Here is a 15,624-nt window from a genome sequence, read left to right on the forward strand (position 1 = left end):
TGTTCTTGCTTTTTCTCCCCTATTTTCTTTCAGATTCCCTAATACCTCCTTAAACGGAGTCTGAATCTTGCAAGTCTTTCAGCTGTAGTCCGTAGTTATTATATTGAAGCCCCATTGATCTGTGGGGCAGGGAGAAACATTCTGTAATCACATAATTAAGTCTCAAGTCTTTTAGCCTGTCTGTGTCCCCAGCCTGTAACCTTCACAAGTGTCTTCTAGTCCCCCCCCCCCCCTTAGATGAGACAGGAAGGTTAGAGGCCTCGGGAGTTGGATAATTTCCCTTCTCCCAGGCTGGAGAAGGCTTAGGTAAAGATGTTTCACTTGCTGGGTATCCCTTTGTTAGGTAGAAGCTCTGGGTAGATTTCAAAATGATTACTTTTCCCTTCCTCATGCCAGGAACAGGAGATTGTTTCTTGGCCCTTCCCCTTGAGAACTTAATGGAGTTCCTGGAGGTAAAAATCATGAAAATATGAGGGCCTTCATAGACTGAGGCCCCTAGAGTTTGTCACTCAAACAATCTACACCCTGCTTCCAGCAGTTTGTCAAAGTTACTGCATAAGTGTCCCTACCAGTTTATGGCTACAGTGCTTTCTGCTCCTGAAAAGCAGATCTGGGCTGTGATTCTCTGTAATTGCCTGTCTTTCCAGACTTGGGGGTTGCAATTTGCTTTGTGACTTCAATTCTCTGATGGGTCCAAGAAAAGTCATTGCTGTTTTATTTGTTCAGCTGTTTTTCTTGTTATAAGACATGAATGATAACTTCCAAGCACTTTACACATTGGAGCTAAAACCTGAAGTCTGCAAGTAGCTTTTTTCATTCAACATTATGTTTGTGAGTTTCATGTATATTGATACCTGTAATTCTATTTTATTCATTTTCTATACTGTACAATATTCTATTTTATGAATATACCATGCTTTATCCATTCTCCTGCTGATGAACAAGTGTGCTGTTTATAAACTGTGCTACGATGAATATCTTTATAACATCTAATGTTCACATGTAAGAGTTCCTCTAAGATTGATACCTAGGAGTGGAATTGCTGACTTATAGTGTATGAGCATCTTCCATTTTACTAGATATTGCTACAGAGTTCATAAAAGTGATTGCCCTCATTTATATTCACCTCATTTATATTCATTCATTGGCACTGTCAGGCCTTTAAATGTATACCAACTTCCTGGGTGTTAAATGGTTTCTCACTGTAGTTTTATTTTACATTTCTTTGATTACTTATTAATAAGATTTTGTAATTAATTGGTTTTTCATGTTTTCTCTTCTGTGAGTTTCTTGTTCATATCTTTTGGCCATTTTCATTGGGTTGTTTGTGTACTTTTTGTTGGTTTTGTAGGGAAGGATTTCCTTGAAATGACTCAAAAAGTACAAACCATCAAATAAAATACTGATGATCTGATTACATTAAAATGAAAGATTTCTGGTTAACAAAAGATATCAGAAATAACGTTTAAAAGATAAGCCCCCCCACTGGAAGAATATATTTGCTAAATAAGCAACATGGGTTTATATCCAGAATTTAAAAATAATTTCTGTAAATAATATGAAAAACTAAGCAATCAAATAGTGGGGAAAGAAATGGAACAGGCAATGCACAGAAGGTTGCTGAAAGGCTAATAAATGTATGATTACAAGCATAACTTCATCGGAAATCAGAAACCTGCAAATGAAGTCAATGAGATACCTTCAAACATTTTAGACTGGCAAAAATGAAAAGTCCAACACTAAAGAGTCTTGGCAAGGATATGAAAGAGATTTTGAAACCCTGCTCATGGAGTTGAATATATACATACCCTATATCACAGTAATTCCACTCCTAGGAATGTAATACAGAACAGTGATTCTTAAAATGTCACTCTCAGACCAGTAGCATCAGCACCTCATGGGAGCTTGTTGGAAATGCAAACTCTCAGGCCCTTCCAGGTGATTCTGGTCCATACTAACATTTAAGAATCACTGCAATAGAGCAATATTTTTCCAACTTTTTTGACTAGATCCATAGGAAGAAATGCATTTTACATTCTGGCACACATATATACCACACACACACACACACACACACACACACACACACACACACAACCAAACCAAAAGCTTCCAGAAACAGTCAACACCCATACTCTACAGAATGTACTTTGATATTTTCTATTCTATTCTATTTTGTTTCATTAGAAAAATTGCTTGTTGTGACCTACAATTGTAACCACAAGTTTGAAAAACTGTCCTAGAGAAACTCTTGTACATATGCAACAGGAGATACGTACAATGTTTGTTGCAGAATGGTCTGTAATAGCAAAAAGAAAAAGAAAATATCTTCAGGAGAATGGATAAATGAATTATAGTGTATTTCTACAATGTAATACTCCATAGTTCCTTATATTATTAAAATAAGTTTCAAAAACATTATGTATATTGAATCAAAAAAGCAAGTTGTAGAAGAATATGTCGAGTATGACATCATCTATATAGTTTTAAAATATGTAAAGTTATATTTTGTTTATGAATATATAAATATGTAGCAAAAATATAAAAACATGCATCAGGATGATAAATAGCAAATTCAGGATAGTAGTTACCTCTGGAGTGGAGACAGGGAAATGGGATTGGTGAGGGATACCTGGAAGTCTTCAGGTGTGTCTGTAAGGCTCTATTTTTCTAACAAGCAAATAGGGAAACTATGAAGAACTGGTTAAGATGGCTGGCTAGGTATGAGGGTTTTTGTTATATTATTCTTTAAATTTTTGTATATTAGTAATATTTTATAATAAAAAACACAAATCAAGCTGTCCTTGAACAGCAAGAATATATTAGAAATGCAGTCATTCAGAAAAAACTGCTTTAATATCCCTCATCTATAATGTCTTTTTTTAAAATTCAGGGACAGCCAGAAGCTAACATTATTTTTTTTGGTTTTGTTTTTTAAATTAAACACGGCCAAGTATATGCTCCAGGGGCTTGTGTTGCCTCTTTGGGCGACATAACAAAGTTTTCCATTCTGGATGTTAACATATACCAATAATGTGAAATAATGATGTGATCAATAAAACAAGGTTTACAATTCTTACATATTTGTCAATTTCTCAAGCCTTAGAGGCCTTGCACTTTCACTTTGCTGCTTAGCTATTAGCAGTTTCAAGTCATATGTCATATGAAAGCCAGATGGAGCATTCTAAAGAAAAAAACTCATGCAATAACACTAAACCCTACTCACAACCAGGTGGCCAATTATTTATTGACTAATTTCAGAGACACCATGGTTACCTGATATGGTGGTCTTAGGAATACTACTTGATTTATTACTAGCCTAGGAAACTGGAAGTTACTTTCCCTTCAATTCAGGGCCTCTAGTGGGTATGGACTAGAGTCTCATCAAGATTTCTTTAAAATTCTAAGGATAGCTTAGGACCTCAGGAAACCACAAAGAACATCAGAGGAAATATGCTATTTATATAGTATGAAGAGAATTAATAGTCAAAGTCAAGGAAAAACACAATCACTATGCCTATGTCACGATTCCTTGGTATAATCAAAGCTAATTTAAAAGTATTAATTTAGGTAGAGGTAAAGAAAAATTAAAACAACCCATGTTTTTTTTCTTGGTTTGGCCTATACCTTGTTTGGCTCCCCTGGATTATATGAAGAAAACATAGGAATTTTTCGGATCTCTTCCTCTGACAAACGATTTCTCTGGATCTCATCTTCTGGGACAAATTCTATTGGCTGCGTCAGCTTCTTAGGCCCAGTCCAACACTGCTCAGGTGAATTATCAAAAACTTTTGCCACATGGAGACTGGGACCTTTACCCTGTGCTGCCTGTTTTCCCTTGTCCTGGAGTAATGACGGGTTCTCAGCTGTGCCACTATCTCCCACTGATGTAGCTGAGACCAGTGAGTGGGAAGCAAAGGGTTCACCTCTCATAAGTTGGAACTCTTCAAGACGTTTTTTCATTATCATCTCTTGGTAAAAACTTTCCAGGTTGTTCATGGGATCACCTTTGTTCTTCTTTTGGGGTTCATCTAGATCAAGACAAAGAGATAGGGAAGTTCTACAAAGCCTACCAATAAAACTTTTGACAAATAAATAAAAATTAAATCTTGGATTTCAGATATAGAAACTCTGTTGGGGCAAGTGATTACAACCTTTGACAAATGACAGTAGTATATAGTTGGTTTAATGCAGTGTATCTCAAGCAAGGGTGGAACTATGGTGAGGCAAGTGAGGTCCCTCGGGTGCAAAATCTAAGGAGGTGCTCACTCTGAGTCATGCAAGTACACGCACCTAACCGATAAGGACATTAAAAATGTAACCAGTGTGGCATTATCCCACTCCACAGAATAATTCCTTAGTATCATCTACAATGGAGTTCATATTCAAATGGCTCTGATTCTCTCAAAGTTATCTTTTTACACTTGGCCGTTCAATGCAGAATTTAAACCAGGCTTTGGCTGTTATAGCTCTTAAGTCTGTTCTATTTTAAAACAGTGCCCCTTCATTTATACCCCTCCAACTCATTTTTTCCACATCCCATTGAATTATTGGAGGAACCACATCATTTGTCCAGAGAACAAATGAAATTTGACTTATTGTTCCTCATGTTATTGTTTCACTTGTTCCTTAATCCCCTCTATTTCTTACAAACTGGCAGTTAAATCTAGAGCTACGCTAAGACAATAGTCATTGGCCACACAAATCTATTTAAATTAATGTTTTAAATGTCAGCTCCCCAGTTAACTAGTCACATTTCAAATGCTTGAGAGACATATGTAGCTAGTGGATACCATGAAGGGCAGAATAGATAGAAACCATTTACATCATTGTGGAACACTGCATTAAGATAGTGCTGACCTAGAGATGTGATTAGATTTACACTCAATATTTTAGGCAACGATCCTCCACAGATAGATGTATACTTCCTATTATGTCATGTCATAGGGCACATGTTTGGTGGTCCCACTTTAATGTTGCTAAAGTTCATCAGCAGATTCAGACAGTGTTAGTCTGATCCCTCCACTGTGAAGTCTTCCCATTCACCTAATGGGATTTGCATCTATGGATGACCATTGCCTAGATCTATTAATTTATTAAGAGTTGCAAAATGGAACTCCCCTAATTATATTATTTATTTTGTGTTTATTAATTCTATTATTTCTGTTGTATTTATTATCTGGAATCCTATAATGAACTTACCGTCAATTATTTGGTTTTCCCATATACAGTTTATACAGGAAAGGCAGGACAAATGCTTGATTTTTTTCCCAGTATTTACCAACTATGAGAGTAATGAGTTGGTACCTTAGAAATGTCCAATGGTAACCAATGATTATTTTTAGTATAATCGTGAGACCATTTTCATATGTTTGATTGTGTTTCAATTAAATGTAGTCTTTATTCTTTTTGGTGGTCAAATTATCTCACTTGGGACCAGTAAGTCCCTTCAAATTGGCTCCTGTGTTGCTTTCCATTTTTTTGGCACAGCAAGGTGTTACAAATTCATTTTGAATATTCCCTGACTCAAACCTAGATTATCTCTCCAAGGACACTGGGTCCTTTTAATGGGGAATAGTATTTAGAAACCACAATGTGTTGTCAGGTGTGTTCACAGATGTTGAGTTGTTGCTTCTAGCCCTTTTCACTGGACAACGCTAGGAAATTCTTTTAAAAGAAAAATAAATCATGAGCTCATACTGGTACGTCCACTTTAAATGTAATATTCAAGGTTTTTACTCAAACTTCTTGGTTTTTATAGAATTTTAAAATGTCAATAACAATACTAATACAACTATCAATAATAAAACCACTGAATACAGTTTTAGGAATGAATACATGTACAAATGTTGTGTTAAAGTCACTTTACATAACTGTTTTCTCTGTATGGTTATGCTACCAACTTTATTTATAGTTAGGTTCATTTGCTTCAAGTTATTTATGAACTTTCAGAATTGATTTTTTCTCTTTTTTATTAGTTTTTTAAATTATGCAGAACACTATATGAGTCTAAAGTGAAAACTGTGTAATACATACAGTACCTTCACAGAAGTCTCAACTCTATCTCTGTTCCCTTCATCCCATTCCTTTTGTTTTCCATAAATAATAATTTTTATTAGCTTTTGACATTATGATTCCATTGTTTCTTTTTTAAATGTTTATTTATTTATATTTTTGAGAGAGAGAGAGTGAGAGAACACGCATGCGACTTGGGGAGGGGCAGAGAGAGAGGGAGAGAGAGAATCCCAAGTGGGCTCTGTAGTGTCAGCACAGAGCCCTATGTGGGGCTTGATCTCCTGAACCATGAGATCATGACCCAAGCCAAAATCAAGAGTCGGACACTCAGATGCTCAACCAACTGAGTCTCCAGGAGCTAGGTTTCTTTTTTGTTTTTGTTTTTGAAAATATAAGCAAATAGGTGCACACACACAACACATATATATGTGTATAATTCATTAGTTACACCCCTCTTCTACATACAAGGTAACTTACTATAAACGTTGTTCTACAACTTTCTTTTTTGCACTTAGCAATATATCCTGGAAATAACTATATTAATGTGTAGAGCTCTTCTCCTTCCTCTTGATAACTGCACAGTACTCTACTGTGTGGATGTACTAGTTTATTCAACTACTCCTCTACTGATGCACATTAGTGTTGTATCCAGTCTTTTTTGCTTATATGAATAATGTCCTGACAAACAGCCTTGTGCATACAGGATTTTGTATTTTTCCAGTGTATCTTTGAAATAGATTATAAGAGGTGGCATTGCTGAGACAAAGGGTAAATGTGTATGTACTTTTTCCATATATTGCTAAATTCCACTCTGTAGGAGTTGTACTATTCTGCCTTTCCACCAGCAGGGTATAAGAATATTTAGAAAAGGATTTCTTAAGATGCCAAAAGCACTAACCATTAAAGAAAATATTAGCAAACTCAACTATATTACAATTTAAAACTTTTGTTCATTAAAAAAATCATAAAGAGAGAAGAGTCATAGAATGGGACGAGATGTTTGCTGCACAAATAACTGGTAAATAACCATTAAGGAAAGGGGCAGGTGATTGAAAAAAAATGCCTCACAAAAGAGGAGACATACATGACTGACAAATATATGCAAAAATGCTCAACGATATTAGAATTCAGAGAAATGCTAATTAAGAAGGTAATGGGATACTAATAGAAAACTGCCATGTTGGCAAAAAATTAAAAAGAATACCAATATCACAGGTCAGTGAAATTGTAGAGCAAATAGAAACCTCCTACATTGCTGGTAGGAATGTGCACCCATAGGGCAAATCACTATAACATTATCTACCAATGTTAAATATATGCTCATAATATGACAATTTCCATGCTTACATATATACCCTAGAAAAATTTAGATATATGTGTACCAGGATACAATAGTAATAATGTTTAGATCAGTGCTATTTATAATAGCTTTAAACTGGCAAAAATGTAAATATCCATCTAAGAATCAATTATAAAATTGTAGTCAGTTTATATCATGAAATAATACATCCTAATGAAAGTGAAGAAATTTCAGCTACATATGACCAAGTGGATAAATATTCTAATGTATACATTCAGAAATATATATTTAGTGACTATTATGATTCAGGTAGGTTCTTGGGGTATATCTGTATAAAATAAAGATCCCTATCTTTATGGAGCTCAGTGAATTATATAGAATGTTAGAAGGTTATGAGTGCTGTGAAAAAAATACAGCAGCATAATGGGTGACTGGAAGTGCTAGGGGGTGGTAGTAATGGTAGTTGCAATTTTAATGTTGGTCTTGGTAAGTCTCATTGAAAAAGTGACATTTGAGAGATATGACTTAAAGAAAGTATGGGAAACTATCATGCTGATATTAGAATAAGGGCTCCAAAGTGAGGAACATGGCTCAAAAAAATGATAAAGTCTGAAATCATACAAACTATTTATCTGACCACAATGGAATCAGATTAGACATCCACTGCTGGAAGAAATCTGAGAAAACACAAATATTTAGAAATTAAACAGCACAATTCTAAATACCTCATAGGTCAAAGAACTTACAAAGGAAATTTTAAAAATATTTTGAACTAAATGAAAACACCATAATCTAAATTTATTGATGCAGCTAAAACAATGCTGAGAGAGAAATCTGTAGCTTTAAACACCTATATGAGAAAAGAAGAATGTTTTCAAACCTATAATCTGAGTTTCCAAACTTAGGAAACTAGAAAAAGAGCAAACTAAACACAAAGCAAGGAAAAAGAAGAAAATAATAAAGATCAGGGTATAAATTAGTGTTAATAGAAAAAAAAAAAAAAAAGAAGAGAAAATCAATGAAACCAAAAGCTGATTCTTTGAAAAGTTTAACAAAATGGCAAACCCTTAGCTAGACCAACCAAGAAAATAAAAGACAGAAATTACTAACATCAAGAATTAAAGATGAGGCATAATTACTGACCCTATAGAGATGGAAACGAGTATAAGGCAATATTATAAATAACTTTAGGCCAACAAATTAGAAAGCTTAAATGAATGGACAAACTCATAGAAAGATGCAAATTAACAAGCAGACACAAAAATAAAGAGAATAGCTGAATAAACTCATAATAAATAAATTGGTTGAATTAGTAATCAACAATCTGCTCACAAAGAAAAGTCCAGGTCAAGATGTCTTCATTTAATGTCTACCAAATATTTAAAGAAATAATCCCAATCACACACAAACACTCTCAGAAAACAGAGCAGGGAAACTTTTCCAACTTATTGTATGATGGCAGTACTATACTGAAACCAAAGCTAAACAAAGACTTCACAAGCAAAGAAAACCACAGTTAAATATCCCTCACGGACACAAAAATCCTTAACAAAATATTAGGAAGCCTAATCCAGCAACATATAGAAATGATTATATACACATAAGTAGAATTTGTCCCAGAAATGAAAGATAGGTTTAGCATCTAAAAAAAAGCAATGAATACATCCTATTAATAGATATAAACACTGGGGCGCCTGGGTGGCTTAGTCGGTTAAGTGGCTGACTTCGGCTCAGGTCATGATTTCATGGTCCGTGAGTTTGAGCCCCGCGTCGGGCTCTGTGCTGACAGCTCAGAGCCTGGAGCCTGTTTCAGATTCTGTGTCTCCCTCTCTCTGACCCTCCCCCGTTCATGCTCTTTCTCTGTCTCAAAAATAAATAAACGTTAAAAAAAATAGATATAAACATTAAATCACATGATCACTATAGTACGTGCAGAAAAAGCATTAAACAAAATCCAACATCCATTCGTGATTAAAAAAAACCCCTCAATTATGTATGAATAACAAGGGTACATCCTCAGCCTGCATATGATAGGCTGAATGACACCTCAAAAAAGTCCACATCCTAATTCCTGGAATCTATGAAAACGTTACATGGCAAAGGAGATTCTACAGATGTGAATAAGTTACAGATCTTGAGTTAGGAGAGTAGTCTGGATTATGCAGGTGGGCCCAATATAATCACAAGGGTCCTTATAAAGAATGAGGCAGGAGGGTCAGAGACAGAGGAGTAGATGTAGTAATGGAAGTAGAATTTGAAGTAATGTGAGAAAAGAGCCATGAGCCAAGGAATTACACGTAGGTCTAAAAGTTGGAAAAGGCTCCCCTAGAGAACTCCAGAAGGAAGGCAGCCCTATGGACAACTTGATTTTACAACTTCTGACCTCTAGAACTGTATATAAGAAGAAAGTAGTTGCTTTAAGCCAATAAGTTTATATAGCTATAGCACCCACAAGAAAGTAATGTATTACAATGCTACAGATCATGTACAAAGATCATGTACAAAGAACCTAAAGATAAAATTATAGTTAATGGTTAAAAACTAAATGTTTCCCCCCCAACACTGGGAGCAAGGCAAGGATGCTTGCTCTCACCACTTCCATTGAACACTGTACTGAAGGTTCTAGACAGTGTAAGGAGGCAAAAACAAAAACAAAAAGACATCTAGATTGGAAAGAAAGACATAAAACTGCCTATGCATAGGTAACATAATTGTCCATGCAGAAAATTCCAAGGTATCAACAATAAAACTACTAGAATTCATAAAAGAATATCACAAGATCAAGAATGCAAGATAGATACTCAATAATCAACTGTATTTCTATTAGATACATGTATGTAACAATCAGAAAATGAAATAATTTTCAGAATTGTTTTCTGTTCACAAGAACATAAAAATGAAAAAAATATTTATGAACTAATAGACTTGACAGATATATTTAGAACTCTGCATTCCAAAGCAACAGAATATACTTTCTTCTCGAGTGCACATGGAACATTCTCCAAGATAGATCACATACTGGGTCACAAAACAGCCCTTCATAAGTATACAAGAATTGAGATCATACCATGCATACTTTAGGAACACAATGCTATGAAGCTTGAAATCAACCACAGGAAAAAGTCTGGAAAACCTCCAAAGCATGGAGGTTAAAGAACACCTTACTAAAGAATGAATGGGTCAACCAGGCAATTACAGAAGAAATTAAAAAATATATGGAAACAAATGAAAATGAAAAGAACATTCCAAACACTTTGGGATGCAGCAAAGGCAATCCTGAGAGGAAAATACATTGCAATCCAGGCCTATCTCCAGAAACAAGAAAAATCCCAAATACAAAATCTAACAGCACACTTAAAGGAACTAGAAGCAGAACAGCAAAGACACCCCAAACCCAGGAGAAGAAGAGAAATAATAAAGATCAGAGCAGAAATAAACAATATAGAATCTAAAAAAACTGGAGAGCAGATCGATGAAACCAAGAGTTGGTTTTTTGAAAAAATACACAAAATTGATAAACCTCTAGCCAGGCTTCTCAAAAAGAAAAGGGAGATGACCCAAATAGATAAAATCATGAATGAAAATGGAATTATTACAACCAATCTCTCAGAAATACAAGCAATTATCAGGGAATACTATGAAAAATTATATGCCAACAAACTGGACAACCTGGAAGGAATGGAAAATTCCTAAACGTCCACATACTCCCAAAACTCAAACAGGAAGAAATAGAAAGCATGAACAGACCCATAACCAGTGAACAAATTGAATCAGTTATCAAAAATCTCCCAACAAATAAGAGTCCAGGACTAGGTGGCTTCCCTGGGGAATTCTACCAGACATTTAAAGCAGCAATAATACCTATCCTTCTCAAGCTATTCCAAAAAATAGAAAGGGAAGGAAAACTTCCAGACTCATTCTATGAAGCCAGCATTCCTTTGATTCCTAAACCAGACAGAGACCCAGTAAAAAAAGAGAACTACAGGCCAACATCCGTGATGAATATGAATGCAAAAATTCTCAATAAGACACTAGCAAATTGAATTCAACAGCTTATAAAAAGAATTATTCACCATGATCAAGTGGGATTCATTCCTGGGATGCAGGGCTGGTTCAACATTCGCAAATCAATCAATGTGATACATCACATTAATAAAAGAAAAGAACCATATGATCCTGTCAATCGATGCAGAAAAAGCATTTGACAAAATTCAGCATCCTTCTTTAATAAAAACCCTCAAGAAAGTCGGGGTAGAAGGAACACACTTAAACATCATAAAAGCCATTTATGAAAAGCCCACAGCTAATATCATCCTCCATGGGGAAAAACTGAGAGCTTTCTCCCTGAGAATAGGAACACGACAGGGATGTCCACTCTCACCTCTGTTGTTTAACATAGTGTTGGAAGTGCTAGCATCAGCAATCAGACAACAAAAGGAAATCCAAGGCATCAAAATGGGCAAAGATGAAGTTAAGCTTTCACTTTTTGCAGATGACATGATATTATACATGGAAAATCCGACAGACTCCACCAAAAGTCTGCTAGAACTGATACATGAATTCAGCAAAGTCGCAGGATACAAAATCAATGTAGAGAAATCAGTTGCATTCTTATCCACTAATAATGAAGCAACAGAAAGACAAATAAAGAAACTGATCCCATTCACAACTGCACCAAGAAGCATAAAATACCTAGGAATAAATCTAACCGAAGATGTAAAAGATCCATATGCTGAAAACGATAGAAAGCTCACGAAGGAAATTGAAGAAGATATAAAGAAATGAAAAAACATTCCGTGCTCATGGGTTGGAAGAATAAATATTGTTAAAATGTCAATACTACCCAAAGCTATCTACACATTTAATGCAATCCCAATCAAAATTGCACCAGCGTTCTTCTCGAAGCTAGAACAAGTAATCCTAAAATTTGTATGGAACCACAAAAGGCCCCGAATAGCCAAAGTAATTTTGAAGAAGACCAAAGCAGGAGGCATCACAATCCCAGACTTTAGCCTCTACTACAAAGCTGTAATCATCAAGACAGCATGGTATTGGCACAAAAACAGACACAAAGACCAATGGAATAGAATAGAAACCCCAGAATTAGACCCACAAAAGTATGGCCAACTAATCTTTGACAAAGCAGGAAAGGATATCCAATGGAAAAAAGACAGTGTCTTTAACAAATGGTGCTGGGAGAACTGGACAGCAACATGCAGAAGGATGAAACTAGACCATTTTCTTACACCATTCACAAAAACAAACTCAAAATGGATAAAGGACCTGAATGTGAGACAGGAATCCATCAAAACCCTAGAGGAGAAAGCAGGAAAAAACCTCTCTGACCTCAGCTGCAGCAATTTCTTACTTGACACATTCCCAAGGGCAAGGGAATTAAAAGCAAAAATGAACTGTTGGGACCTCATGAAGATAAAAAGCTTCTGCACAGCAAAGGAAACAACAAAACTAAAAGGCAACCAACGGAATGGGAAAAGATATTTGCAAATGACATATCGGACAAAGGGCTAGTATCCAAAATCTATAAAGAGCTTACCAAACTCCACACTCGAGAAACAAATAATCCAGTGAAGAAATGGGCAGAAAACATGAATAGACACTTCTCTAAAGAAGACATCCAGATGGCCAACAGACACATGAAAAGATGCTCAACGTCACTCCTCATCAGGGAAATACAAATCAAAACCACACTCAGATATCACCTCACGCCAGTTGCCAAAAGGAACAAATCAGGAGACTATAGATGCTGGAGAGGATGTGGAGAAACGGGAACCCTCTTGCACTGTTGGTGGGAATGCAAACTGGTGCAGCCGCTCTGGAAAACAGTGTGGAGGTTCCTCAGAAAATTAAGAATAGACCTACCCTATGACCCTGCAATAGCACTGCTAGGAATTTACCCAAGGGATACAGGAGTGCTGATGCATAGGAGCACTTGTACCCCAATGTTTATAACAGCACTCTCAACAATAGCCAAATGATGGAAAGAGCCTAAATGTCCATCAACTGACGAATGGATAAAGAAATTGTGGTTTATATACACAATGCAGTACTACGTGGCAATGAGAAAGAATGAAATATGTCCTTTTGTAGCAACGTGGATAGAAGTGGAGAGTGTTATGTTAAGTGAAATAAGTCATAGAGAGATAGACAGATACCATATGTTTTCACTCTTATGTGGATCCTGAGAAAATTAACAGAAGTCTATGGGGGAGGAGAAGAAAAAAAAAGAAGTTAGAGAGGGAGAGAGCCAAAGCATAAGAGACTCTTAAAAACTGAGAACAAACTGAGGGTTGATCAGGGGTGGGAGGGGGGGGGAGGGTGGGTGATGGGTATTGAGGAGGGCACCTTTTGGGATGAGCACTAGGTGTTGTATGGAAACCAATTTGACAATAAATTTCATATTAAAAAAATAAAAAAAAGAACTAATACAAATATTTGTAAACTTAAAACTGTAAAACATTGCTGAAATAAATTATAGAAGAGCTAAATAAAGGAAGAGACATTACATGCTGATGGATTAGATTAATATTATTAAAATGGCCACTTTTCCCAAAACTGAATTACAGACTTGACACAATCCTTATCAAATATCAGCAGCTTTTGGGGCGCCTGGGTGGCGCAGTCGGTTGAGCGTCCGACGTCAGCCAGGTCACGATCTCGCGGTCCGTGACTTTGAGCCCCGCGTCAGGCTCTGGGCTGATGGCTCAGAGCCTGGAGCCTGTTTCCGATTCTGTGTCTCCCTCTCTCTCTGCCCCTCCCCCGTTCATGCTCTGTCTCTCTCTGTCCCAAAAATAAATAAACGTTGAAAAAAAAAATTTAAAAAAAAATATCAGCAGCTTTTTTTATAGAAAACTTGACAAGCTGCTTCTAAAATTTACATGGAAATACAAAGGACCTAGAATAACCAAAGCAATTTTGAAAAACAGGAACAAAGTTGGAGGATTTACACTAACTGATTTCAAAACTTACTATAAAGGTAAAGATATTCAGAGTATAAGGATAGGCATATACATCAATGGAACCAAAACAAGTGCCCTAAATAAACTCTTACATTTATAGCCAATTGATTTTCCACAAAGGTGCTAAGACAATTCAATGGGAGAAATAATAGTCTTTACAATAAATAGTGCTGGGACAATTGGATATGCATATGTAAAAATAGGAACATAGAACATTTATCTCACATATAAAAATTAACTCAAACTGGATAATGGTTCTAATTTTAAGAGCTAAAACAATATATATTCTAGAAGAAAACATAGAATAATATCTCTCTGACCTTGGGTTAAGCGAAGATTTCTTAGATGTGATACCAAAAAGTCCAAATCATAAAGGAACAAATTGATAAACAGACCTCATTAAAATTAAAAACTTTGGTGCTTCAAAAGACAACATTAAGAAAATAAAAAGACAAGCTACCGACTGGAAGAAAATATTTGCAAATCATATAACTTATAAAGTTACTTGTATTCAGAATACATAACGAACGCTTACCACTCAATAGTACAAAAAAAACAAAGGCACCCCATCAAAAAATGGGTAAATGACTTGAACAGACACTTCACCAAAGACATAAGAATGGCTAATAAACACATGAAAAATATTCATGATTATTTATTACAGAAATTCAAAGTAAAACCACATGGAGATATTAGTATTAGTATATACTCGCTAGTATGGCTGTGAAAAAATAAAAGGAAAAACAAGTGTTAGAAAGATGTAAAGAAGTAAGAACATCACTGATGAGAAAGTAAAATGATGCAATCATATTGGAAAACAGTTTGGCAGTTCCTCAAACAGTTATACACAGAGTTATCATATGACCTAGAAATTCCATTCACTCAAGAGAAGTGAAAACATATCCACACAAAAACCTGGACATGAATGTTCATAGTATTAATCATAGTAGTCAAAAAGTGGAGCCACCCAAATGCTATCAAGTGGTGAAAGGATAAAAAAAATGTGGTATAACCACACAATGGAAGACTATTTAGTAATAAAAAGGAATGAATTGCTGATACAGGCTACAACATGAACAAACTTCGAAAACATGTTATCTGAAAGAAGCCAAATTCCAAAATCACATATTGTTAAGATTCCATTTAAATGAAACACATAGGTACAACAAATTTATAGAGACAGAAGGCTTGGGGTAGGCACGGGGGTGATTTACTGCAAATACATTCAAGGGAATTTTGCAGTGACAGAAATGTCTTAAAATTGGATTGTACTGATAATTGCATAATTCAATAAATTTGCTAAAAATCACCTGACTGAACACTTACAACAGG

At 35.5% G+C, this 15,624-nt stretch overlaps 1 protein-coding gene across 5 annotated transcripts in view; it reads right to left on the reverse strand.

Moving 5' to 3' along the window:
• RBM41 (RNA binding motif protein 41) overlaps positions 1–15,624 on the reverse strand; it is a 60,755-nt gene that overhangs the window by 17,646 nt on the left and 27,485 nt on the right. For all 5 annotated transcript variants that reach the window (XM_032592100.1, XM_030305295.2, XM_032592098.1 and 2 more), the window contains one exon: positions 3,628–4,031. In XM_032592100.1, coding sequence (XP_032447991.1) covers positions 3,628–4,031 — 404 coding nt within the window. The remainder of the gene's footprint in view (positions 1–3,627; positions 4,032–15,624) is intronic.

This window comes from Lynx canadensis, chromosome X (assembly GCF_007474595.2).
Source record: "Lynx canadensis isolate LIC74 chromosome X, mLynCan4.pri.v2, whole genome shotgun sequence".
Taxonomy (NCBI): domain Eukaryota; kingdom Metazoa; phylum Chordata; class Mammalia; order Carnivora; family Felidae; genus Lynx; species Lynx canadensis.